We start from the raw sequence: 24,755 nt of genomic DNA on the forward strand, positions 1-24,755 counted from the left end.
AGTGAGTATAATACAAGTCTAATGGTCTTGATTTCTGTATAGGATCATCCATCAGGCACTTTTCGTATCGCTGCTGCTGGGCCTCTATAATATCCCAGACACTACATTGGATAGTCTGTTCCCATTACAGCTACCGTCACAGTTTACAGACAACCTTGCTCGTCTGCTTGCTTGCTTTTAGCCGTTGAAACACATGAACGTCTTTATCGTCCCAGATTGCTTTCTTTCGAGACTCGGTTTCGCTGAGACGTGGATATATGTTACATCGGATCTGTTTCACATAACCATGCCACAAAACTCAGTCGTAATTGACTTGTTACATGTCATTTACCGAATAGAAACAACAATTGTTCATCATCCCATACATACATACACGGCGACTCAGCTTTTTGTCATTATCACCAACATTAGGGACAGAAAAAGAGACCCGTGTGTTTGTTAGAGACGAGCCAAGCCAGGCAGGCCAGGCCAGGCCAAAGACAAGACAAGACAAGACCACTTTAACCATCCCTGTCCAGACTAATAGCTATGGCGTGGGCGTGGGCGTGGGCGTGGGCGTGGCAGCCACCGCAAATCAAATGCGACCATGCTTTGGTCCGTGAACTGAGAAGCTCCACAAGCCACGCGGGTCAATGGAATGCTGGCGCTGGCTCTTTTGTTCTACTCGGAATATCACAATGGATCGTGAACGAACCAGACATGGGAGACCCAAGGAGTCGCTCTCGTCTCAGGAGGCAACTTTCCTCCGAGGCGAGACAACGACATTACCCATGATCCAGTGTGCGAACCGGTTACCCGTACAATGATCAGCAGTCTATGCTCTCCACGTGCGTCGTAGCTGATCGACTCTACTGTACGATCATGATGAGCTGCTACAGATTGTGACTCCTATTCCAGTGATAAACCACCAGGACCACCTAGACCCATCAGATCCTCTACTGATAATTGAACAAGTTAGTTGATATGTACTGTACCTATTCCCCTGGCCCGAACGAGCAGTTGTGATAAACGTGGACGATGACCATGTTAGTGGTTAAATTATTATACACACAATTCAAGACTCAATTCTCAGGGCCAGCTTCTGCCCATCCACCCACTCTAGTTCAGTTCAGCTCAGCTCGACACCAACCTAGCCTAGCAAGAATGCTCTCCTCTACGTGTGGCCGTGCGGGATGGCCCAGGAAATTATCCAAAGTCGCTACCCGTCGTGGTGTTGCTACACCCAGTACCACACTGGAACGGGGACCTGCAGGTCTTACTGTAACCCGTCAACAACAGCAATAAAACGTGCTTTTAGAACGTTCAAGATCTCATCTCTGTAATAAAGTTTACCGGATAAGAGCTCCCTCTCGCCTCAGAAAGGCGCTATGTTATCATAAAGTCAATATCAAGCCCGAACCAACGGGACAGGTCTCGGAGCCCCGGATCCATCAGTTGGCTGGCACCTTTTGCCCCTCCAAAAGGCTGACTAGTCACCTTATTAGCACTAAGACGAGATGCTGGTCAGTCTGCGATCCTACAGTAACATACAATGGCTAATCATCTGCGTGACAGCGACGAAAAAAAAGGTCGGACATTTTCCTACGTGCCGGAACTGGGCGGAGAAGAGGGCCATACACTGGCTCCCAGGTCCACGGTAGAGGTACGCAAGCGCAGAGACAAAGAAACCTTACAAGCCTGGTGCTTGCAAATGTCTAAGACATTGTCCATCTCGAGACTTTGGTCTCAATATCCATCTACAGTACATATTACGTGGTCTCGCCTCACCACTCACCACTCACCACTCACACGGCTCTGACGCCGCCCGCACCGGAACTCATTGTCTCTGCTTTACAACTTGACTGGCCCATGTCGTCACTCTCCGATCTGTCTCAGTGCGCTAAATACATCCCCTGCAGGTTGTCAGCTCAAGTTATCCAGCCACTTTTTTGTATAAGGCGAGCTACGTTCTCAATTGACGTGTTGTGAGAGTACCATCAGAATATGGATCCAATCTTGACAAGATGAATAGTCTACGCGTTGCTGCAGAACACCAGGTCCTATGCCTGCTTGCTTGAGCGACAAAAGTACGGTCCAGGCATCTCATTGCTTGCTGGTCAACTTCAGTTCCCTTCTCGCAGCTCAACTTTAGTCAATGGGATATGCAGCGGAGGGCACAACGAATACTCATCAATTCTCATCGTCTGTCCTTTGTCAAGTATTTCTTTATCATATTCTTGAGTATTGGCGATCTAACACTAGGCTCTCTGATGTCCCCAACTCAGTCAGTACATACTGCCCATGCTTTAGGAACAAAGCATAGACGAACGCCTTGACATCACCATGTCCATCTTCATGTGTGCTTGGTTTAAAAGACCAGGTGGCTCTTCAAGCTCGGCCCGAAGTCTAGTCATCGTTCCCGGCGCTTCAGGTAATAGCCTACCCTCTCCTCGGGACATGCCCATGCGTCGATGTTTGCTCAACCTTCTGCTCTGCCAGTGGGTGCTAATTACAGCAGCATGTGCCTGACGCCTCATGCGGGTTGCCTTGTGTTGGGAGCTGATGTAAGGAGGATCTGCAACGAGGGCTACGTCCTTTGAGTTTGTGGTGTTGGGGAGTGGTTATAAATAGACAATATCATGATCGTCACAATCTTAGCAAGACCGTCTAGACATCTAGTTGTGGCTCAATGACACATGGCACGCATTGAAGTGGGACGAGAGTCCCGACAACACGGTCTATATTTGTGCTCTGATTCTGGTTACTCAAACTGAGCTCGGGGTATCTATTTGACCAATGGTGGTTTCAATGCCCCAAGTGATGCGGTATAGTCAGTCCGTCATTTCTTCATAGCTGAAGAATGAGGCTTTCTTCTGGATACCACCAACATACGCTATCCCGTGACCTGTTCCCCAGTGGTAATCGAATCGCGTTCGGCCATGCAGGTGAACAGTCTCCTTAGCATGGAAGTGGCTGTTATTGAATCGAGAGTTTGGCTGATTCGCTGGAAGTCGGCGAAAGAGCTTGGTCAAGAAGGCAAGTCGCCTCTGCTCTCACTGCGCTTTAACGGCAGCTGGAATCACTATGATACTTCAAGCGCCGAGGCCGAGTCCGATGGACTGGCTGCGGTATGGGTTGCGCTTTGGAAGCCCTCCAAGTGTTTCTGTCGTATTCATTAGAGAGTGCGAGCACTGAAGGTGGTATCACAACTTTACCTTTAATATTTCCATACCTACATAAGCGACATACTTCCTTTTCTAAACTAACACCCTCGATGATGGTTTCGGGGCAGGTGGCCATCAGCTCGCCGCGGATGCAGAGCTGGACGATTCGGCTGCTGAGTCGGCAGCACTCCTTGCATTGGACGTTCTCTCCTCGACACATAGCTGTATGAATATTCAGTTTCTATCCATCAGGACACTGGGCTCTTGAGAGGGGAACATACTCACTGGGATAGCGTTATGGTGGTGGTGATTAAGGAGTTGTGGGACAATTACACGGCTATAATGATAGTGTTTGCAGTGAGGTAAGTCGCTATCAACGCAAATATATAGGGATCGAAGAAGTTTATGTTCCTTCCAGTAAATCCAGTGCACTCTATTAATGAATTCACCTATCGAACAACCAGTGTTCGAGTACTGAACTGTAGTCTTGAGGCCTGCTCGCTGGATAATGGTTGGGACTCCTTGTTCACAAAAGTGAACAACTGAACGGCACGTTTAATACAATCTGACGGGAGGTTATTGTGTGCCTATGGGTATTGTTCAGTGTTTCTATTTTCATACTGTTTCAAGGCTCTAGTGACATTTGGTGGTCCCCAGAGTTCTTTGTTCAAAGTGAAGACAAGGAAATGAAATCATGAACAACTATGGTTTCGTCCAACTCGATCACTAGTTACAGAAACAAAGAAGCCCCAAGAAATGATCCGCCAGGTTTCTTCAAGGTATTTGGAGTTGGTCGTGTTTAGCTACCGCTGAGTTACTGCAGAGTCCATCCGCATTGACACCAGACAAAGAATAGAAAGGTGATTAGACAATAGAAAGGTGATGAGACAATATTTGGGATCTATACGTGGCTCCGCTCAAGGATTTCATATGGCTACCTATATACATGTTAATTGCTTCGCTCCGGTGATTGTTCTTCGCTAATAACAATCTCTGCTTCACAACTCGTGCCGCTGAGTTTGTGAGACCAATTTGTATATCAACAAAATCAGGAGCTTACGAAACTAAGCAGGCATCGTTGAAATTCACTGAATTGCTTAAATCATGATCTATCATTGATTTATCTATTCTTTGTCAGTTTATTGCCAACCCTGTGTGGAGGAACCGGGCATAGAGGCCAGCTCGGATATCAACATGGCTATGATATTCAGCTCAAACACGGTAATCTTCAGCAGGTAGCTCTGGGGTGATGAAGTCTGTGCTTAAAGGTGGAGGCGCATTTCTAGACGTTCCGTGGCGGTTGTATCATCCTGCCACTGGCAAAGAGTGTCGAGTTTGCTCTCGTGGCAACTCTTATTGTGCCTATTGAAAATGGCTACCCAGATATCAAGCAAACAATAGGTTTCCGGCCACGGGATCTCAATCATAGCAAGCTTTCTCTTTTTCCCTTATTTCATGCTTGAATCAGTCTCCTGACATCACACAAGTACATTAACTGTCAAGTCATTCCCTTCTCTGGCAAACAATGTGGTCTCGCCCTTACACTATACCGAGGGACTATCTGCTCCCTTTTATCTCAGCTAGCCTCTTTGTCATACAACTTGGTCTTTCGGTAAGCGACCTACCATCTATCAAGCTCATGCAAGATATTGTATGTAAGCATGTCCATCGAATCGATAGCCCTGAACTTCTTCCAGAAGAGAAATGCAGGGATGAGCCGGTGCAGCAACGACTTAACTTCATCATGATGGGGATGCAGATATCCGCCACTATTTCGGGTATGCTTCCATCCCATCTCATACATGTGCTTATTAGGATTGTTTGTAAGACTAACGACAAAACTGCAGCTACCGTAGTTGCGTTCCCCCTGGGTGCCCTCTCGGATCGGATCGGCCGACTTCCTGTACTAGGTGCAAGTATCCTCAGCATGATACTCTCAGAATCATATGCCATGTTCGTATGCTGGAAATCAGACATGATTCCACTCGAAGCAATTTGGTGTGTCGGCGTCGCACTTCTCTTTGGTGGAGGTCGAAGCGTTACTGAGGCCATGGTATTTGCTATCATTGCGGACACGGCACCCGAATCCAAGAGGCAAGCTTGAATTCAGAGGGCGAGATAAACTAATTGCTGACGATGGTTCCTAGATCATCATGGTTTCAGTGGGTTGTGGCCTCTGTACTTGCTGCTCAGCTCGTAGGCCCAGTGCTATCAGGAGAGCTGGTTCGGTCATCGGTATGGATGCCACTATTCTTGTCCTTGGGCTTGGTACTCGGAGGCGGTGTCATCCTAGTGAGCTTGACACCAGAGACACTCAAGCTAAAGCAGCCTCGAGAGGAGGTGAGCGTTGGGCCGTATGACTATGGTTTGGAGCCTCCCAAGAGAAGATCCGTGATGGTCACTTTCAAGTCGATGTCTTCCAGGCCTCTCCTCTGGCTTGTGCCTGGTGCTGTCATGACAATCCCACTAGCAACAGTGCAGACGGATATCGCCATTCGCCTAATGCCCATACAGTTCAACTGGCCTCTCAAGCGTTCTATACTTATTGTATCTTTGCGAAGCTTGGTCACACTTCTCACCCTGTGCATACTGCTACCTGTCATCACATGTATCTGGAGCAAACTCACACGTTGGTCAACGCATCGCAGGTGTTCAATTCTAGCTCGGGCGAGTTCATTGCTATTCTTAGCTGGCTGCCTCTGCATGATGATGGTAACAAAGGAAGCCTTCATCATTGCAGGCCTAGCCGTGTCGGCACTGGGCTCGGGTCTACCTACGCTCTGCCGCGCCATGTTAGTTGGGATGACGGGGGAGGACAGAGCCGGGATGCTATTCGGGCTGCTGGCGGTCTGTGAGATCCTGGGTTTTCTCGCTTGTGAGACAAGCATGGGGGCATTGTTTGGTGTTGGGCTGAAGACGTGGTTGGGGATGCCATTTTGTCTGGGAACAGCAGCTTCCCTTATCATCAGTCTGACCACATGGCTAGTCCCCACGAAGTTATTGAACATTGGAGATAGCTGATCAATCACTGTATCGTTGATTCGATACTGAACGGCATACCCCTTCGACACTGGCGACTGACCCCCTTGGATAATTACCATGCACAGTTACCCTGGAGCATCGCCATTACTAACAGATTCCAATATTATTAACGTTACACATAAATACACAGTAGCTTCTCCACGGCAGCCGCTTTAAAACTCTATACTTGAGGAGATCATTCTCAAATTGGAAGGTGAATTATCCACGCCGTATGTCTTATCATTACAGACGTTAGTATCGCGGTGTTTACCTGTGACACGGTCCGCAAACGATAATGGAAGATCGGCAGATGTTTTCTGAAAGAAAACAGTTTTGGATGTTCCAGCGACTTGTAAGTGAGACAAATCCAGGCATCATTAGTGTTGTAATATTATTATTTTGCTCAATATAAGCGCCGGAATCGACCATTGCCAGCACACCCTGATCTCACCATATGCAAGATGGACCAGTAAGAACAGCTCGAATGTCTGCAAGTCTCGGATTCTCACGTTTTTCTTTTGCCTGACATGGATGTCAAGGCCCATCGAGAGTTACATAGTGAAAAGTCAAAACTGATTGGGCTTGGCTTCGATCAAATGCCCCGTCAAAGAATCAGCAGATGAGAGGTAGATGAGACAAGGGAATGCAAGGGTATATGCAATAATACCCAATTATGTTATGTTATGCAACTCTGTCGTGTGTCAACCGTGGCAGATTTCGCCAAATACCATTCGACCTTGACTTGGCTCTGTTCAACCTCAAATTACTCTGAGGCTCTTACTTCCGAGCTCCGAGAGCTGTGTATCTCGTAGAGAGACGACGTATAAGAGCGCTCATCACGTCATATCGCCGACTTGTCAGATGATTAGACTTATCTGTAACGACTCCAGATACACCCAACTGAACACCTTATAAAGACTCTCCTGTACTCAGCCAGAAACTTGAAACCACGTCAAGTACCAGAGATCTCTCTCAAAGAAACGAAAGTGAGATGGCCGCCCTAAAAATCGAGACAGAAGAAGCTTTTTGGCGCGTCATTCACACAACACCTATTATTGATCACCATGCCCACCCTCTTCTAAAGCTGAGTGCTATAAGAAAACATCCTCTCCTATGCATCGCCACCGAGGCCAACGGAGATGCCATTGAAGACTCAAAGACAAGTCTGGCACATCTTCGTGCTGTAAAGGTTCTTGCCAACCGTCTAGGCACCGACACAACTTGGGAAGCCGTCGAGGCTGCTGTCGCCAGAAAGCAAAATGGAAACTATGATGAATGGATAAAGACGTGCATGTCAGGCATCGAAAACATCTTGGTCGATGATCTTCTGGGCGATACCGCTGATGTCGAGCCTTACCATACGCTCAATGCCTATACAAGAAGCCCCAACAAGCGCATCCTTCGAATCGAGGAGGTTGCAGCGAGCTGTATCGAGAAGGCCTGTGGCCAATTTTCACATCCCTCAGAGGCATTCTCAGGATCTGTCGAGAACTTCATGAACGCCATCTATGATGCTCTCGATGACCCGGAAGTTGTTGGCTTCAAATCTGTTATCTGCTATCGAACAGGCCTCGCCGTCACTCAAGTCACCGACCTCGAGATTATCATGCAGCAATTCCAGCTCATCTTTGACACCAGGAAGGAAGACGGTGCTCAGCCTTTCGAGAGACTTGATCATGAGCCACTCAACGATTACTTCCTGCACATCCTGGCGGGCTTGATCCAGAACAGTGAGGATGAGCACAAGAAACCTATCCAGTTCCACACGGGCCTTGGTGATAACGATATCACGCTATCCAAATCGTCGCCCGCACATCTACAGGAGTTCATCAAAACATATCCAGAGGTGCCAATCGTTCTCCTCCATGCCAGTTACCCTTTCACTCGTGAAATGGGATACTTGGCGAATGTCTACAGCAATGTCTACGCTGACATTGGCGAAGTGTTCCCCTTTATCAGTCGTGAGGGACAAGAAGGTGTAGTCCGACAAATCCTAGAACTCTGTCCAGTATCAAAGATTCTCTGGAGCACCGACGGACATTATTTCCCGGAGACTTACATCATAGCCGTGGACCAGCTCCGGGAGGTGCTACAGACCGTGCTGGCGGATTATGTCCACAAGGGAGATATGACCTGGACACAGGCAGCTCAGCTGGTCCAAGATATTCTCTTCAACAACGCCAACAAGCTATATGATCTGAAACTCGAATTCAAACCATTGCCGCCGGACTCGAGTCAAGGGCTGGAGTCTTCTGAGCAAACACACGTTGCGACACTGGCCAGATTCCTCAAGAATAAGGAAGAACCGAGATTCTTGCGGGTGACTTGGACTGACTTCATCGCAATGTCCCGAGCGAGAGCAATTCCTATGCGCCGCGTCTGGTCTATGCTGCGAAACGGCGAAGACTTGACACTCGGAGTGACAAAGGCTGGTCTTGGAATCGACCAGAGAGATTCGCCAGTGCCTAGCATCACACCAACAGGAGAGTATAGATTGCACCCGGATCTGAGAAGCCTTCGAATTGGTCCTCGTAAGGGGCATATCAGTGTCATGGGCGACTTCAAAGAAAAGGACGGCACACCAGCGCCTTTCTGTACACGCACCCTGCTAAAGAAGGCACTCAAGCAGGCGGCTGAACAGGGACTCGAGTTTACGCTCGGGTTTGAGATCGAGCTTGTGCTCTTTCGCCGTGGTAACGAGAACAAATTCGAACCACTTGATAGCGATGGACATATGTGGTCGGTCACTCGGGCTTTGGACCATGAAGTAGTGATTGAGGTTCTTGAAGATGCCGTTGAACAGCTCGATGCTGCAGGCGTGTATATTGAGTTGATGCACCCGGAAAGTGCCAATGGACAGTACGAGTTTGTTCTGCCCAAGGCATCGGCGCTCGAGGCAGTGGACACTCTCCTCTACACGAGAGAAGTCATCAGCAGCTGTGCTGCAGCAAAGGGGTACCGCATGACGCTTCATCCTAAGCCATATGCCATGTCATGCGGAACAGCAGCGCATATGCACATGTCTATCTCATCGCCCATCGGATCGGATAAGCAAGTCTACGAACCCTTCTACGCAGGCGTCCTGAAGCATCTACGGGCTATTGCGGCGTTTACGTACAGCAGTATGATCAGTTACGAACGCGTTGTGGACGGCTGCTGGGCCGGCGGGACTTGGGTAACATGGGGTACCCAGAACCGTGAAGTGCCACTACGCAAGATCGAGGGCAGTCATTGGGAGATCAAGTGTATCGACGGACTTGCTAACCCCTACTTATCGCTTGCGGCGATCCTATTAGCGGGTACAAAGGGTGTAGCTGACGAGGAGGAGCTGGTCTGGAAAGACTGCGCCAAGGACCCTGCAGTGCTGTCCTTGTTGGAGAGAGAAGAGCTCAACATGAGTGCAAGATTGCCTAGAAGTATACAAGAGGCGCTTGCAGCGCTGGGTGAAGACGAAGAGCTGACTGAACTACTTGGACCTGAAGTTGTTGAGAGATTCATCGATATCAAGAAGGCAGAGACAGCTATTTTGGAGGAGATGGGAGTTAATGAGCGGAGACAGTGGGTTATGGAGCGATACTGAAGCTGATTGACGATGACCTCGTTGACATTTGATGAGAAGATGGATATTAGCTATTAATAGACTGAAAACCTGGCATCTTCTTCGGCCAGGCTTGCTGTACGTAGGTATTGATCAATCCATCTTCCCTGCCAGCTGAAACATTGGATGCCCAGTGTGACAACAATGGGGCACGAAGCTGTTGAAATGATGCTCTAACATGGACAGGGCGTTGGCGGAACCCGCAATCCTGGGTACGGTACCAGGGATTATGCATGGCGTACTCTTGAACAAACGCCAACAACAGCAAATAGACTACTCCGTAACTTTGGTTGTTGAAGATGAAACTAGGCTACGGCAGAGTGACATGGCAGTTGGCTCAGTGGCATTGGGGAGATGGTGGCTTATTTGAGGGGTTTCTCTGCTGGAATGAGGCGGTCGACATACTGTCTATGCGAAACTAAGGTACCTAAGTAAGTATAGGTAACTGGTAGGTTATACAAACGCAACGTCGCTGCATTCCATTCCATCCCATTCCCTCTGTTGACGTTGGGAATGGATGAATGCACTCCAAGAGCAGTCTCTAACGAATATGATCCTTGTGCTTATCATGAGGAGTTATCCATAGATTATGGTGCTGGGTTTGGCCTCTGATAGGGTTATGCAAAAAAGTCTGGACCCTATGGATCATATCATAACATTTAGAGGTGCCTCTCAAAGTGGATCGTCCTTCCCAAGCAAAAGTCGCTGTCGATCCAGCCTCGAAACTCAGATCTAGGAATAAAAGAAAGCTTGGCTGAGGACCCCACTAATTCTCTCGTTTTTATCCGGGGTCTGCTTCTTCATGGACCGTCCGTGGAAATTAAATTAAACGACGGAGTAGAGATCCCATCAGAGCCGTAATGTCCGTGACCAACTTTTCTTCCCTTTTTATCTATTTAATCTTGAGATGGGCCATTTCATGCTTCAAGAGTGAAATAGTTTCCCAAGGGACTGAAGCACTAATACCAGCCTAGGAAAAGTGCCCTGACTAAAGACGAGCCTAACAAACGCCGCTCGTTGCGCTATTCGCAACAGTTCCAGGCACGTCGGTCGACTTTGCCGTCCGTTGACTGACATTTGCCCATTGACAGACAGTGACAGTGAATTTGCCATGGAGATAGATGAGTGGATCGGACGTTTCAAACAGAATCCACAGCAACATTCTTTTGACGGAACATGCAATGCATGGCATAACTATGCTTAATATAAGATCCAACGTTGACCGACCAAAGCTCGTCTGCAGATGGCATCCTCAAACCCTCTCTCTCTCTCTCTCTCTCTCTCTGTGCCTCTAAACTTGCACTCCGCAAGATTGACTTTATGTAGACTCTACACAGGCAAACTTTATTTATTAACAAAAAATCCCCATTTCTCAGCTGGCCCGGGCTGTCAGCGGTAATCACCATGTCGCGCGTCGCATTCATCCATCAAATTCCACCCGTTGATGGCTGAAGCCGGTTCGCTAGAAATTCATCCCGTCCAATCCAATGGTTCAAACTTCAGTGTGCCATGTCCGTGCATTTCGTTGTTTCTTTTAAAGGGCCTTCCTCGTTGTTGATCAATGTACGCGATCGGCCGGGTTGTGGACGATCACTTCCTTTTACTAACATGTCCATGTCCATCACCCGTAGCCGAACTCAATCTAGTATGGAGTTTGTTTGTCAGAAGTCCAATAAGCACTTATCGCCAAGGGGAGTAATGCATGCGCAAGAGTTGTCGGTTGCCATTATCCCTTCCTGATGGCGGATGCTGATGCTGAGTCTGCACTGCACCCAAGTAAAGAGAGAGAGAGAGAATACCGTCTGCTGCATGCTGATGGACATGCCTACCTAAGGTACCCATCCTTGATATTGCATGATATGGATCCTGGTTGTGGTTTATTAGGTTTCTGAGTGGCTTGACCACCCACAACATTAACAGACCAGCCAGAAATCCACGAAACGGGCCAACAGCTCGTAGGTAGCTTATTCTGTCTGTATGTAGTCGACATGCGTACCTATCCTGCGTGACCCGCTCAGTCCGGTAACAACCTAACCCGTATTAGTTATTGACTTAGGTAGGTTGCTTGTTCATTCAGCTCCAGTTTCTCTCGAGCTCCAGGGCAATTCCGCATTCTCGAGTTCCCGATGTTGATTCACACCAAGGATTTGAACCTTATCCAACCAGTCCTCAGAGAATATTGCCTCAGAATCTAAGTCGTGGCAACGAATTCATGTATGTTCTTACAACAGCCGTTTATTGAGCCTCCGCTCCACGCGTCGGCTCCTCCAGGGACCCAAGCTTTTACCACTCCATGCGACAGTTCAGCCTACAGAATGGCCTAGTGGCCCAGACAGCTTAGTACCCACGCATCCCCCCCAAGAGACTCCGCCGATCGCTACCGTTTCCAACACCACTCTCCTCCCCAATCTCCATCCATAATCCATCTCCCCCAGCTCTTACATCCCCAGTCCTGGGTTGTCTTTGTGTATCCGCCAGCTGCAGCTGCGACTTCGCACGCACTCGCACGACTCACCCTCCCTTCAGTCTGAACCAGCAAAAGATCGAGTACTCACCCAGGATATAGAGCGAAGTTTGTAGGAGGATACTCCAACCTTTTCCGAGACCTTATCCTTTTTGTCGAGACAGTTACCAATCCCCGGGAAGGCCGAGTCAGCACACCACAGTCTCACTACAGCTTTCGCCTCCCTTGGCTGTGTTTGTCGATCAACGATCCACAGCCATCAAGTCTCTCCACGACGAGACATCTCGAGTAATTCTAGGCGACGGCCATAGCGACCACCAGTGAAGACGGAGCACGATCCCCAACCTTGACTTCGAGCCGACTTTTCAAGATCAAGGCGCCCGGGGCGAGCCTCCCCAACTTCAACTGGCTCTGATTCCAGTTCAGCTTTTCAGTACGACCTCCTTCGTCTGCGCCTTGCACTTGACCATCCCAACGCAACCGACGATGCCGCGTCGTCGCGCTCGACCCTCTAATTCTTTCTTCTAGCCCGCCTACCATGAGGATCGCCATTCGTGAGCAGCTTGCAGCCCTCGTTCTCCTTGCCGTTCTCGTCTCCCTCGCCGTTGTCTCCATTCCAACATGGATCTATGTCAATCGCTTTGTAGTCGACATCGAGCGCGAGGGTCTGCAGCTCACAGCTTCCCTCAAAGCATCCCGGATCTCTGCAGAGCTCGGCCTCATTGAGACCATTGCCATGACCATTTCTTCTCGAATTCTCGTTCAAACAGCATTCACAAATTTCTACAATACTGGTGACCGAAACTGGGAAGATGCCCGCGAAGATCTTGAGAGCGCACTTGCTGTCAGCACCAGTTCTGGTCTGTTGCAAGTAAGGCTATATTCGAGGAATGAGACGGGCGCTTCCAATGGCGGTTTACTCAACGTGACCTCACGTTCTGCACCCGAGGTCATTTTGCCCTATGGCAGTTCAACTGGCTCCGAGATACGACTCGGCGATACTGATGAGGGCTACCCACCGACTCTCTTCCCTAATCTTACATATATCAATCTTGATCGGCCAAGTTCTCAGCGCAATAACACAACAGCTTTTGCAGCCCAAGCATTCCCAGATGTTAGGATTGCCCGCGATGGTGGCTTATTGCTGGGGCCACTAGTTCTCAACGAGAGTGCCGCTCTCCTTTCCGTAACAATTCCTGTTCGGGACAACAACGATACCTTTATCCTTGGCTATATGACTGTGGTTACGCTTGCCGAGTCACTCACCGCGGTTCAGGATTCTCGTGAAGGATTGGGGAAGACGGGTACCGTCTTACTCATTGGCCCTACTGACCGGTCAAATCGTTTTAACAAAACTCAGCCCGCCAGCAATGCGACATACACTCCCAACCGTGATGAATTTGGTAATGTGATGGTCAAATTTGTCCTTCCTCCTAAGAATCCGGAAGGACAAAAGGATCGTCATAATGTTCATCAGTTTGTCAGCGAGACTGGGAATAGAGCATTTCCTGTCAAGTATTACCCAGCAGCGTTCGATTCGTTCACAAAACATTATGATACTGTCAATAACGCCAGCGCTCTCCTCAACACACACAACGAACAAGACGCCCGTGTCGCAGTTGGATTTGCTCGAACGCAAACTCCTCTGGCAAACTGGACTGTTATCGTCGAGAAAGCCAGATCAGAAGCTTATAAGCCGATCAACACTTTGCGGAACATCCTGCTTGGCACCGTGTTCGGTACTGTCGGCTTGATAGCCTTGCTGGTCATTCCATGTGCTCATCTTAGCGTGTTGCCCATTCGAAAACTCAAAGCGGCCACAGAAAAGTCAATCAACCCCCCAGGATACGAAGACTCATTTATCGATTCGGATTCCGAGTTCGGAGAGGAGATTCCAAGTTCTGGAGGGATATCACGACGATCCAAAAAACGAGGGCCAATAACGAAATTCATTCGAAAAATGAAGGGAAAGTCGAATGGACCGAGTTCAAATCGAGATATTGCCCGCCGAATGTTCAAAATCCCTGCAAAAGTTGATGACCGGAAGCACTTTGTTACGGATGAGCTAACTGAGCTGACACGAACCTTCAACGATATGAGTGACGAATTGGTAAAACAATATCTTTCCCTTGAGGTCAAGGTGGCAGAGCGAACAAGGGAGCTGGAGGAGAGCAAGAAGGCAGCGGAGGCGGCTAATGAGAGCAAGACGCTTTTCATTGCCAACATTTCCCACGAACTGAAGACGCCCCTGAACGGCATCCTTGGCATGTGTGCTGTATGCATGGAAGAGAACGACATCGTTAGGATTAAGCAATCCCTAAAGACACTCTACAAATCCGGCGACTTGCTGCTTCATCTCTTGGAGGACTTGTTGAGCTTCTCCAAGAACCAGATTGGCCAGCAGCTCAACCTTGAGCTGAGGGAATTCCGACTGGCCGACATCAGATCACAGATTTTGACCATTTTCGACAAGCAGGTTCGAGAAGGAAAGATCAACTTCTCGGTAGAGTTTATCAGCTCCGACAATATCGACATTAGCACAAGTCCAGACAGAACAAATGGGGAGACAAGATTACCAGCACTTGGCCCCTATGGAACTGGAAGACTGAAGGACATGTGTCTATGGGGCGATCAACATCGAATACTTCAGGTCATCATAAATTTGGTGAGCAACAGTTTGAAATTTACGCCTCACAATGGCAGCGTCTCAGTCCGCATTAAGTGCCTCGGAGAAGCAGAAACCGTTGTTGAGAATGAAAGCCGCACATCCTCGATATCGAAGAACTCGCGGAACAACTCACGAACTGGGCGTCCTCGACAACGCGGAAGCGCCAGCTCAGCAAACTCAGGAGGCTCAGGAAACCGAAACTCGATCCCGAAGTTCAAGGGCACGGGAACTGCCTTGTCCATCAATCCTATGGACCCAAAGGCAACCCCTCATGTCCTGGTTCGAGAGCGATCCCCTACGCCCCCTCCACCAGGTGCCAAGTCGTATGTGTTCGAATTTGAAGTACAGGACACTGGCCCCGGCATACCTGAACATATGCAGCAAAAGGTTTTTGAGCCCTTTGTCCAAGGAGATTTGGGCCTGAGCAAGAAATTTGGTGGTACTGGATTGGGATTGAGTATCTGCCACCAGCTAGCAGGCCTCATGGGTGGTTCTATCAGCCTGCGTAGCACTGTGGGCGTCGGCACAACCTTCACTATGCAGATTCCGCTAAAATACGTGAAGGATCGGTAAGTGTGCACCAGCGAAATCGCTACAAAGTTGCTAATAGTTAGATCCAGAACTTCCAGCACTGCATCGAGCAGTGTGAAATCCCGCCCAGCAAGCGTAGATGCTAGCGATATAGAGCCACAGCGTGTTGCTCCTGGTACCCCGAAACCTGCAGCTGAAACCAAGTCAGCCGGTGCCCTCAACCCACAACCTCGACTGGTCGGGCTAAGCCAGCCATACTTCGCTGCTGACCCTCCATCTATCAAGAGTGCAGAACAAAAGATGGCAGAGATCGATCGTGCCATTGCCAGTAAGGGTGGTCAAGGCAGGCTACGCGTTCTGGTTGCCGATGATAACTCAACCAACATCGAAGTTGTCAGCCGCATGCTGAAACTCGAGGACGTTTACGATGTGACTATTGCGAAGGATGGCCAAGAGGCCTACGATCTGGTGAAAGCAACAATGGAGAAGAACCAAGCGTTTGATGTGATTTTCATGGACGTCCAAATGCCCAACCTTGATGGGCTGCAAAGCACTCGGCTTATCCGTGAGATGGGCTACACATCCCCCATCGTTGCCTTAACAGCCTTCTCAGAGGAGAGTAATGTGAAAGAATGCATTGACTCGGGTATGGACGAGTTTCTCGCCAAACCTATCAGACGGCCGGCCCTTAAACAAGTGCTGAAGAAGTTTGCAACAATCCCAGAGGAGCCGGAAGACGAAAAGCGCTCTTCTTCGCTGAAACCGAAAGCTGGAACGAATGGCAATGCCGTTCAGCCACACAAGCAGGGCGAGAACGGCGCACCACGAGAGAAACATGGATGAGCGCTTTATCCCTGGTTTGCTGTGCACCTGCAGAAGCCACAGCTAGGAATACGAGCGAAGGTGACTCGTACGAAAGACAGACATAATCATACTCAAGGGACAAAGATCCCCACACACCATCTCAACCGACATACATCTCTTACCTATTTGTTTCAAGTTGCAAAAGTCTAGCGGGAGGAATTGTCTTTGCTGGAGTTTGAGCATTTTTCTTATCGAATTTTTCAAGGGGAAAAGGGATCAGGAAAAGAACCGCCCCAGTGTCTTTTGGCTTGTTCGGATTATTGGTCACGCACGTTGACGAGCATCGCGACCTCTCTATACTCTATTTTTGATCGTATTTCTGGGGTTTGCCATCACATACAGTTGATCGGCGCACACGTATATAGGCGTACACGTTTTGACCTATTATAGTTGTCATTTGCACATGTTTGCGGATACTGGAAGTGGAATACAAAGGTGGTGTCAGTTACAGCATCACAAGAGGAGGCATACGAGGAAAAGATATGACAGAGGAGAGAAGAAACAAGAAACAAGAGGCGTATATACATACTCATGTAATTATATATATACGCATAATACTATGACGAAGGAAGAACAGAAAGTCGTCACTAGACACGTTGTATGACTCGGTGCTGCTCGTTGTGACGTGTTGAAACCAATAGAGGGCAGTGGTAAAATTGAGAAAGCTATCTACCTGATTGTTTGCATCCAAATCGTCTGTGCAAAAGGCGAATGTTGGTTGAGGCAAGTTGCTAAGACTACTACAGGATGTGAAATGTCAGCAAGGGACTTGAACGCAAAGCTAAAGCGATAGTTTCACCCGAAAAGGCGCAGTGGCAGAGTGGTCTAATGCGATAGACTAGAAATCTATTCTCTTCGGAGGCGTCTGTTCGAATCAGGCCTGCGTCGGTGTTTTCTTTTTAGTGTTAAACTCAAGTTGTATAAATATTTCTTTTTATCCATATCTTTAATATTCATTTAATCGAATATTAAAATATTCAAGTATTAAGTGTAATCAACTTATTATTTAATATATATATCTTTATTTATAATAATGCCTGCTTTCTATCTTATGGCTACTACTCCGTAGGTACTTGAGCTATACCCGGCTAGCCTGGCCATCTCACTAATGGAGGGAATATTTCAGGGGTCTTCTACCCCGAAAGACTCCTAGCCAACGGGGTCCGAGAGCACCGCCGACTCCGTTGTAGCGCATCGTATAAGCCACTAGAGGTCGGGTGTTATTTATGAGTAAGGTACATTTTATGATCATGGACTCGCAGACGAAGAAACTTCAACTTCTGGTAAGAACGTAGCAAATGAATAAAAGCCCATAGTCCAGGGCTGCCTGCTTTGAAGTCACCTCAAACTAAACTCCATTGCCCTACAATAGTCAAGTCCTTGACATCTGGGATGTGATAGGAATTTGAAGGAGGCGGGCAACCACCTAGGAGCTAGAGGTACGTACCTCTGCAACACGGGCACACACGTAAGGCTTCACGAGCCACAGCGCGACCGTTCCAACTATCCACATCCACATCCATCCTATCCCCGTCAGCTTCATCCATAAGTCGCATCTTCTTTTCCCCCCTTCACATATCGACTCTCTCTATCGACAAAAACACCCTCACATCGCGCAGGAGGAATCACAGGCCTTTCAATAATTCTGACGACGATACAATGGCCGACGAGCAGCCTCGTGGCATCGACCACACTGATTCCATCGATTCAAATGATGGCCCGAAGCAGCCGGACAAGAAGAAGAGCCGTCGCCCTGCGAGTGAGTGTGCCTCAGGGATGCGCGCGATGCCGGAGAGAATTCACACTAATTGATGCCTTGTAGATACTGCCTTTCGACAACAGCGTCTAAAGGCCTGGCAGTATGTCATGACTACCTTACCCTCATCCCGTTTACTCAATCGCCCCCTCGATACTGATTGATACCTTGCGACAGGCCCATCCTCACACCAAAGACTGTCCTGCCTCTCTTCTTCGCCATCGGCATTATATTCGCTCCCATCGGCGGCGCTCTTCTATACGCGAGCGCTCAGGTACAACACCCTTGATTCGTCTTGTTAGACTATACCCGCCAAACCCAATTCTAATGCGCGAACCTAGGTCCAAGAAATCCGACTCGACTACACCGATTGCATTGAAAAAGCTCCCGCCCTCAAGGACGGCGGCGGCTTCAGGGGCATGCCGGGCAGTGCTGTCAGCACCGCATTCAAGAGTTCCAACACTTCAGTGAATGCGCAGTGGGCCAAGGAGGACAACGTCACCGTTAAGCTCGACAACGGTGTCAGCGTCTCGAACCCTCGATGCCATCTCAAGTTTACCATTCCAGAGGAGATGGGCCCGCCTGTCCTCTTCTACTACCACCTCACCAACTTCTACCAGAACCATCGCCGATATGTCCTCTCCTTCGATACCGACCAGCTCAAGGGCCACAAGCGATCTTACAGCGACATTAAGAACTCGGACTGCACTCCCCTGTATGGTGAGGGCAGCAAGCCTTACTATCCCTGCGGACTGATCGCCAACTCCATGTTCAACGATACTTTCTCCAGCCCTGTGCTCTCGAACCCTCCCAAGGCCAGCAGCAATGATACGTGGGTATATCATATGCAAAACAACACGGGGATCTCGTGGGACAGTGACAAAGATCTCTACGGCAAAACCTCGTACAACTACACTGACATAGTCCCCCCCCCTAACTGGCACGATCGCTACCCCAATGGGTACACTGAGGACACGCCTCCTCCTAACCTCAAGGAATGGGAGGCTTTCCAGGTCTGGATGCGGACGGCTGGTCTTCCTACTTTCAGCAAACTGTACCAGCGCAACAACACTCAGGCTATGTGGTCTGGGACCTACGATCTGGTGATTGACTACCGTAAGTCTTTGTTCCCTCATGTTGAGCAACCATATCTGACCTCGATATAGGCTTCCCGACTCTCAAGTACAAGGGCACCAAGTCCGTCATCATTTCTACTCGAACCGTTATTGGAGGACGCAATCCTTTCCTTGGCATTGCCTACGTTGTTGTCGGCGGTGTTTGTATTGTTCTCGGCACCGTGTTTACAGTTACTCATCTCATCCGCCCCAGGTTTGTCCCCTAGTCTGACAGTCGCTGACCTTATGCTAAATCCATGATAGAAAACTTGGAGATCACACTTATCTCTCGTGGAATAATGCCCCTGGTGCAAAGTCAGGTCCTAGCACTGCCGCCGCTTCGGGTCGCGAACTCCGTCCTGGCGAAGCTTAGACAGCTCGCGACGATTCGCGCGCTCTTCTCGCAGCTCCTACGAGCCCATCTCCCGCGTCTTTCAGATCACCGCCCAGTGCATCAGGTGGTCCCCTGGTCCCTCTTTGATTTTACACCGTCTTAGGTCACGTTCACCATCAAGGATCTGTGTTATTCGGTACTCAAAGGCTAGTAGATGTCGTTTTGAGAGAGTGCTTTTGATCATATTTGCTAGTCATGTTTCTCCATCATACGTCTCGTTGTGTTTTTGTACGACTACTCCCTTTTGCGGTCTCCGACTGTTGCTTTACTTTTGGTTTCGGGAGACTTATATCATCAAACGTTGGTCTCTTACACGTGTGCCAGCTATGTCGGCCTTGTGTGCCTCTTTACCCAGCAGGTACCTGTCCTTTGGAACAAGATACAACGAAAGGGAAAAGAGGAAGAGCAAGAATTATGTTGACTTCGTGCTTATCTTTATATGGGTAGGGAGTTTGGGCGCGTTGCGACTTGGGAATGAGGATAGAATGAATTGAATTATCTATATACTCTCGAGTCCCATCACACGATCTGACATTTAGCAATAGATTGGATACTATGCTGCCTCTAAGGCGTGGGTTATCACAGACCAAGAATCATATGACGCCAAAAGAAAAATTACAATGTAAAATCGCTCAAAATCATGAATTACCTTATCTTATTGTGACTGATACAACTGCCCTTGACCCATCCTGACCATATCGATATCGATATCGCTGAGCGAAGGAACTGTAAAAAAAAAAAAAAATCCTTACCAGACCAGCTATTTGAGATATGATGTTCTGCAGCCTACAAGTCCCCTTGAGGGAACTCGAGGGCCTGCAGCTAAACGTGAAAACCAAGTAGGAAAATTGTATGTTTTTAGTACAAATGGTGAAGCAACCAAGCAGCGTCCCCTCATCCCAAGTTCACGCCCAAAAAGAAACATCGCCTTCTCACCCAGAAACCCAGTCATTATGTCACCGTTTAGCGCTTTCGCTTCTTCTTGCCTCCTCGGTCTTCATCCTCCATGGCACTCTCACGATCGCGCTTCTTGGCCTTGCGCTCGAGCTCATCCCAATCCTCACCCTCTTCGTCACTGTCGAGCTCTGCATCTTCGTCGTCATCGCTTGCATTGCTGCCGAAATCGGATCCTTCGTCACTAGATTCAGACTCCTCATCGAATTCGTCCTCGTCCATCTCAAAGGCCGATTCTTGCTCAGACTCACCCTCGCCATCATCATCGTCAGAGTCAGCTTGCAAGAAAGACCAACCACCATCAGCAAAGAACTGGTGGGTGTCTGCAGTGACTGTCTTCATGATAGTTGGCCAGTTGAGGTTAAGAGGACCTTCTGTGTAGGCGATATCCGAGGAGTCGAGCCATTCCTTGACCTGGTCAAGGAACTCGACGGGGATGGTGTTGACGTGGTAAGGGGGTCGTGTAAAATCCTTGAAGACAAAGACCATATCAAAGTTCTTCAGGCCGAACTGAACACGTTCCAGGTGGGCAATCTCAACTTCCTCAATGGTGATGACCATAAAAGGAGGCTCGACAACCTGAATGAGGCAGTCCGTGGTAGGTTGCACAAAGACATTGCTTCGGAATGGCACACCATGGAAACCAAGGTCACGAACAGGCATGTCGACCTCGATGCCTTCGTTGCGACCAGCCTCGGCAATCTTCTGAGCAAAGCCTTGGAACAGTCGATCCAGCTCGGCTCTGCGACGTCGTTCTTCTTGTTCTGCCTCGAACTCATCCTCGTCACCATAACGGTACTTTCGTTTGCGGTTACCCGTCTCATCGAACTGAATGTCTGTGGCTTCTCGGTAGAACTGGACATCCTTCGTCTTCTTCTTGTTGCCAACAATGATCGGGTCCTTGAGATGGATGTGGATGATGACAATCAACTCGTGCTGACAAGGTTGAAAAAACAGGTGCTTGACGTTGGAAAACAGTATATCCACTCGGTGCTGTGCGTTGAGGGGTGAGATATATCGTATACCGTTCTGGTGAATCTCGACCTTGCCTGGTACTCTCTTGCCTTCCATGGCTGGGCGGATGTAAACGTTGTCCAGCACAGCCGGTCGTCGGTCTGGGTAATGGTTAGCACCGAGTGATCCAAAAGCATGTTCAGCTTCGACTTACTCCTTATCTCGACGAGTTTGTCCTGCTCGACGACATCCTCCATGTCCTTCTTTTCCTGCTCCTTCTTAACCACATCGCGCTTCATGTTGGAGATCTGAGTCGCTATTTCATTGTATCTCTCACCATCAGACGATCGGAAGGTCAAACTTCGAACGAAGTGCGCCGATGCATCTTCGAAGGGCTGGTCATCCTTTCGGCCTACACCCTGACCAGGGGATAGGAAATTGATACGCAAGAATGCCCAGTCACCCTCGTCGCTTTTACTCGCGTTCTTGATAGTGTTGATGTGGAAAGGAACAGGGCGGCCCATGATGGGCAAAACGACTGTGTTGTTCTTGATATCGACAACAACCTCGAGGTTCTTGATCTTGCTGGGGAACTGATTGTCTCTCTTGTAAGACTCGAAACGCTTGAACTTCTTGACCTCGCCACCGTTCTGGCCACTCGTGGATTCTGAAAACCTGGCGAGACCCTCCCTTTGCTTTCTCGCTGCAAGTTCCTTCTGATGCTCCCGTCGCTTCTTCTCAAGGTCGTCGTTAGCGACCTGGGTTGTGCGTTCTGAGCGAAGTCTTGTGCTTGTGATATTCTTGGTCGCAACGGCGCCAACTCGCGAGTCCTTCTTCTCCTTCTTAGGGGCAGGCTCTGCTTCTTCATCATCCTTGAAGAAGAACGAGTTAGCATCGGCGCTTGTTGGGGCCTCAGCTGTGAACACCACGGGCTCTGCCGAAGTGACTCGTATGGTGTCGGTCAGGACGAGCGCATATATCTTGCTGTTCTTATCCTGGGGGGACGGGTTCTCGATGTCTTGGAATCCAGTATTGATGATGAGAGTCATGCCGTCCTTCAGAACCCGCTGGTTCTTGGCGTTGAGAATCAAAGTAGGATCCTTGTTCTCTAATCCAATACCCCAACCAACGTTCTTTAGGAAGTGCTTCTCCATGTCTGGCTTCTTGCTCTTTATAATGCTGATGGCCCTGCCATAAACCTCCTTCGCTGTCATACCATCACGAATCTCCTTGATGATAGTGTTGTGGATGAGAGTAAGAAGCTTATAGTTGCTCTCCTGAGACTTGTTGGGGTCGACGAGGTAGGTCCGGGCGATGGTAGAACAGTACGACTTGTACCGAAGCCCCATGGCGGCAATGATGATATTCGCGTGAAGGTTTTCGTCGTTGGGTTCACCGGCAAATCGAAGATCGTACTTGCCACCGCTCTGGATCGAAGGTCCCAGAATCCAGTCCAGCTGAGCGGGATCGAGGTCCGAGGGAAGTTTGCCCTTGCTTGGCAACTCGACTGTCTTCCAGAATTGGTTGTCGTCGAGCTTCTTGTCAACCTTGTCGGCGAGTGCGGAGTGTTTGACTTTCTTTTCGGCATCGAGGATGTTGGACATTTCGTCGAGGAAGTAGGGGGTCATCAAGGCAACACAAGCCTTGGAGGCGGTTCGCATGGCTCGGAGTTCGCTCTCGTCCTTTACGGCAAAGGCGTAGGTAGAAAGGGCGGCGGAAATGTCGACCTGGGTTACATCCTTGCACTGATCGTTGAAGAGCTTCTTCCACTCATCGACGAAGGGTCCCCGGGAGGTGTCCTTGGCAATGGTGCCGACCTTGTTCTAAAATGCATTTGTTAGAACTGAACGACAATGAATCTTCAGGCGACTTACTCCTGCCTCCTTAATCTTGTCGGCAAGCTTAACGAAGAGCTTCTCGTTTTCGGCGGCATCCTTGCCTCGCACAAGGACTTCGATTGGGAATCGGCCCCCTTTCAGCTGTTCGAGATGCTTGGCTAGAATTGATTTCAGTATGAGTCATTCGCGGAGGCAGAAATGCGGTCGCACCTTTCTTTGCTGTTGTGAGGATGTACAACGTGTCCAGGGTGAACAACATAAGGGTCGTCGGAAACTCGTATCCAAGAAGCCAGAACTAAGATATTGTTAGTACATGCATCTGGCATTCGTTTCGAGTCGCCGTGGGATCGCATACGTGAATCGCATTGTTCTTGTGAAATTCGGGGATCTCTTCAACTTTGCCCATCATCACAATGAGGGACTGAGCGCCGTTGAACAGGCCATCCTTGGAGCGCAGGTCATTCTTCCAGGCAGTGACAAAGTGGGAGATGCGCTCCTGGAAGAGCTTGCTGTCAATCTTGATCTCGGCCATCGTTTCTGATGGAATCGGGATCTAGAGTGACGGGAGAAAGCTGAAGGAATAAAGAGCTGATGACGGGAGGTTGCGACGACGCGAGAAAAAGTGAGGTCGCGTTAATGATCCAAAGCTGGAGCTCCCTGTCACGTGATGTCCCGCAACGCGTTCCTTGGGTGACTGATGATGCAAGCAAGCTATAGTACCTTACTTAGGTGTGCCTTATTCAAGGTGCTTAAGTATGGTGAACGAATACCTTGCAGCCTGATGAAGTAACTGTGGCAGGTCAGGATCCAAGCCATTAACAATTCGAGTTTTCTTCAGGCCTATTTAGTCTTTCTTGCTCTTATTGAATATGTGAAGAGTGCAAGTTCGGAGAGATGAAAGGCAGCCGCCAAAACGGAGTTGAGTTGGTGGAGCAACCAAGTCTAGGAATAGGGATCTTGAGATGATGATTCGTGACGATGAACACAAACCCTCACAAAGTCGTGGGCATTTGTGGCTCACTTTCTTTCAGAGTGCGCCACAGATGTGTAAGCTCTACTCTTCATGCTTGAACATAGTCTCAAACTCAATGCAGCCATTGTCTCGTGACGCCTACCTCTTCTCACCTGAGATCACATAGCCTTATGGTGAGTAGTGGAGTAATGCCAATGGTGTATTTTATTTAGAACGGTAAAAATAAAATACTATATTTAATCTCATCTCATCTAGTACCTTTGAAAACATGAGTGAAGAAGATCAAGAGTATTCGAGAAGAGGCATAGAGCATAGAGCATACACAGCTGCTTTTTGTCCAGCCATCAGCTCAGCTCAGTACATGCTCCATAGTAACCCATTGGGGTCCAAACACAGTGCTAGAGCTCTGGAAATTCTATTAATGGTCTCAATTAAATTCCGAGCTCACTCAGTATCCGAGGCTTACGGATAGAGGAACCGCT

At 48.9% G+C, this 24,755-nt stretch overlaps 5 protein-coding genes across 5 annotated transcripts; 4 read left to right on the forward strand and 1 right to left on the reverse strand.

Annotated features, from left to right (window-relative positions):
* Positions 1-4,887: 4,887 nt before the first annotated feature.
* FTJAE_10734 (major facilitator superfamily domain protein) lies at positions 4,888-5,247 on the forward strand (the record flags this gene model as incomplete). The annotated part of the gene is made up of 2 exons (XM_037343605.1): positions 4,888-4,921; positions 4,991-5,247. 2 exons carry the CDS (start codon positions 4,888-4,890, stop codon positions 5,245-5,247), a joined length of 291 nt encoding a protein of 96 aa, XP_037202216.1.
* A 1,908-nt stretch (positions 5,248-7,155) lies between these two features.
* FTJAE_10735 (fluG) lies at positions 7,156-9,744 on the forward strand (the record flags this gene model as incomplete). Its single annotated transcript, XM_037343606.1, has 1 exon — positions 7,156-9,744. The coding sequence occupies one exon, from the start codon at positions 7,156-7,158 to the stop codon at positions 9,742-9,744; it is 2,589 nt and encodes an 862-aa protein (XP_037202217.1).
* A 3,020-nt stretch (positions 9,745-12,764) lies between these two features.
* On the forward strand, positions 12,765-16,268 carry FTJAE_10736 (osomolarity two-component system sensor histidine kinase SLN1; the record flags this gene model as incomplete). The annotated part of the gene is made up of 2 exons (XM_037343607.1): positions 12,765-15,463; positions 15,515-16,268. The coding sequence occupies 2 exons, from the start codon at positions 12,765-12,767 to the stop codon at positions 16,266-16,268; spliced, it is 3,453 nt and encodes a 1,150-aa protein (XP_037202218.1).
* A 1,680-nt stretch (positions 16,269-17,948) lies between these two features.
* Positions 17,949-19,533, forward strand: FTJAE_10737 (cell division CDC50; the record flags this gene model as incomplete). The annotated part of the gene is made up of 6 exons (XM_037343608.1): positions 17,949-18,048; positions 18,112-18,148; positions 18,223-18,319; positions 18,387-19,161; positions 19,212-19,374; positions 19,425-19,533. 6 exons carry the CDS (start codon positions 17,949-17,951, stop codon positions 19,531-19,533), a joined length of 1,281 nt encoding a protein of 426 aa, XP_037202219.1.
* Positions 19,534-20,517: 984 nt separating this feature from the next.
* Positions 20,518-23,832, reverse strand: FTJAE_10738 (FACT complex subunit SPT16; the record flags this gene model as incomplete). Its single annotated transcript, XM_037343609.1, has 5 exons — positions 20,518-21,623; positions 21,677-23,285; positions 23,337-23,458; positions 23,511-23,595; positions 23,656-23,832. 5 exons carry the CDS (start codon positions 23,830-23,832, stop codon positions 20,518-20,520), a joined length of 3,099 nt encoding a protein of 1,032 aa, XP_037202220.1.
* Between the last annotated feature and the right edge of the window lie 923 nt (positions 23,833-24,755).

The sequence above is a fragment of the Fusarium tjaetaba genome (genome assembly GCF_013396195.1).
Source record: "Fusarium tjaetaba strain NRRL 66243 chromosome Unknown NRRL66243_c0000253, whole genome shotgun sequence".
Lineage (NCBI taxonomy): Eukaryota > Fungi > Ascomycota > Sordariomycetes > Hypocreales > Nectriaceae > Fusarium > Fusarium tjaetaba.